The sequence below is a fragment of the Acomys russatus genome, chromosome 10 (assembly GCF_903995435.1).
Source record: "Acomys russatus chromosome 10, mAcoRus1.1, whole genome shotgun sequence".
Taxonomy (NCBI): domain Eukaryota; kingdom Metazoa; phylum Chordata; class Mammalia; order Rodentia; family Muridae; genus Acomys; species Acomys russatus.
This window is the reverse complement of record NC_067146.1, coordinates 25687231-25689730: the sequence shown is the minus strand read 5'-3', so window position 1 is coordinate 25689730 and position 2500 is coordinate 25687231. Positions and strand designations below refer to the sequence as shown.

Sequence of the window (2500 nt, the reverse complement as noted above, 5' to 3'; positions counted from 1 at the left end):
TGAAGGAAGTAAGGAAGGGCACACTGTTAAACAGCTTGCATACATGCTCACCTTTTTCCTTTTCTCTACCCTGACACCCACTTTCCAGGGTCCATCAGCATTAAGTGACAGTGTAATCATAAATTGAAAATGATACTTCCAGAGGAATTGGCAAACTTGACATTTCATTATATTTGTTAACACATGCCACAAATGATTGTTAGTGAGGAAATTCCATTTCCCTCTCTCCATCTCCAATCAGATTTAATTTGAAAATTTTCAGCCTCCTCCGGCTAATTTGCAATTAAGACAATTTTGTTTGAATATGTAGTAATGTCATTACCATTCCACCAAATTAGCAAGGAGACTAAAGGTCAGCGTAAAATTTTCCAGCTGGCTGGAGCCTCTCAGCTGAGATTTGGGGCCATGGGGGAAAAAAAAATTCTGGCAGCAACAGACTAGCAAGTTCCTCTTACATCCTATTGGTTCAAACCACAGCATCCTTCCTCTTAGCTGCTGTTGTTGCTACTCTGGGGGCTAGAACTGTTTAACAACAGGGGCAGTCAATAATCAGCAACTGGCTTTTATTTAAGGAAATACACTTTGGCTGAAGTCTGGTAGGAAAAGAAGGAGTTAGTGAGTCCCGAGTAACACTGCAGTAGATTATTAGATAACCTCTAACGGCATTCTCTAATTAGAGATCTTATGATACAATTTCGTCCTGTAATTAGTCGAGTTTGGCTGCTTCCTTTTGCGGCTTATTAGTGGCAACACAGCTGTAGAAGTGAATCCACTCTCATTTGTCAAACCTTTTTTAAGTCTTTTTCTCTTGTCTCTACCTTTTTCCTGCCCTCTTCTCGGGCCTTTGCAGCTAAATCTGGTGTCTAGTGTCACCATGTCGAAGAACATGTTGGAGACATCCCCACAGAGCTTACCTCAAACCCCTACCACACCAACGGCCCCCGTCACCCCGATTACCCAGGGACCCTCAGTAATCACCCCAGCCAGTGTGCCCAATGTGGGAGCCATACGAAGGCGACATTCAGACAAATACAACATCCCCATGTCATCAGGTAGGATATGAATACTCGGTAGAGACCTTCTACTTTGGGAGAGGAAAACTGTAGTGAAATGGTCAGGAGCCATCCCAGAGCGCATGGAAAATCAAGTCAGGATTTCTGGAGTGATAATTTTTTTTCTTCCTGGTAAATGCGGACAGAGGCGATTCCCTAAGCACATCGTGATGAATTGTTCTGAATGGTTGTTCAGGAAGGAGAGCTCTCCCCATTAGAGGAATTGAGAGATGTGTTGTCAGGATGGCCCGTATTATCACCTCAATTCAATGAGATCCTTTGATCTCTGAGGGAAGCCAGAGCCATCCAACATCTGCAGGTAATGCGCTATGATAAGAGCCATTTAAAAGGACATGTATGAAGCACCATTGCAGTTGTGCCTCCGCACAGTGTATCAGTCTTTATCAACTCCACGCGCTTGGACCAGAGCTCCTGACGCTGGCCTACTTATTTGCTTAAGAGCATAGTGAGGACAAATCACATGTTTGTTTAAAAAAAAAAAAATCGCCTTCTCTCATCTCTTCCCCCTATTGCCCCCTTTCCCATGCCCCCCGCCCCCCCCAGACCACCTTGGGGCGTCTGGATAATCACAGTCACACACTGTAACCAGAGCCTCCAGCCCTGAGTGCTTTTGACAAAAAGTGGAGTTATTTTCAACATGGGCGTTGGGAGGGGACCAGCTCCTCCTTTGTTAGACGGCCGCAGATGCTGATGTCAGGAGTTGATCCTGTTCTCCATTAAGAAGTATTAGAGGAGAAAAGTAAAGATTATGGCAAGGGGCAAAAGTCCATGTAAGAACACGCCTAAACCGCCCGCTTAAAAGAGGACCTGGCTGGTAGGAGAGGAAAAAAAAAAAAAAAAAAAAAAAAAGCTCCTCAGGCCAGCTGGTCACACTGCTCCTGAAGTACTGAGACCATCTAGGGACGCCTCGTTTGCGCTTCGCTTCAGAGATGGCCTTTTCTATATAATTCAGTTCCACTGCCATGCTTTGTGCTTTCACTCCTGTGGCTTCTCACCAAATCACTTTACCAATACTGAGGACAAATATGAAAAAAAAAAAAAATCGATTCTGTTTCCTATGAGTTATTAGCAGAATTAACAGAGGTTTTTTTTTAATTATTTATTTTTATAGAGATTGCCCCAAACTACGAATTTTATAAAAATGCAGATGTCAGACCTCCGTTTACTTATGCAACTCTCATAAGGCAGGTAAGTAGAGGGAAAATTAACTTTGGCTGATTAAATTAAAATCCATTAATGCTTAAAGTAAGGCTTGGATGAGAAAGTGTCATCTAGCCTGGTTAGTAAACCATTAGTCTATGTCACTATGGCTCTTGTCTCATTCCAGGCTATCATGGAATCATCTGACAGGCAGTTAACACTTAATGAAATTTACAGCTGGTTTACACGGACATTTGCTTACTTCCGGCGGAATGCTGCAACTTGGA

General features: G+C 43.2%; 1 protein-coding gene across 8 annotated transcripts in view; it reads left to right on the top strand.

The window, feature by feature from the left end:
• Foxp2 (forkhead box P2) overlaps positions 1-2500 on the top strand; it is a 461746-nt gene that overhangs the window by 430848 nt on the left and 28398 nt on the right. For all 8 annotated transcript variants that reach the window (XM_051151910.1, XM_051151912.1, XM_051151911.1 and 5 more), the window contains exons 11-13: positions 851-1052; positions 2185-2261; positions 2401-2500. The exon at positions 2401-2500 is cut by the window's right edge and continues 2 nt beyond it. In XM_051151910.1, coding sequence (XP_051007867.1) covers positions 851-1052; positions 2185-2261; positions 2401-2500 — 379 coding nt within the window. The remainder of the gene's footprint in view (positions 1-850; positions 1053-2184; positions 2262-2400) is intronic.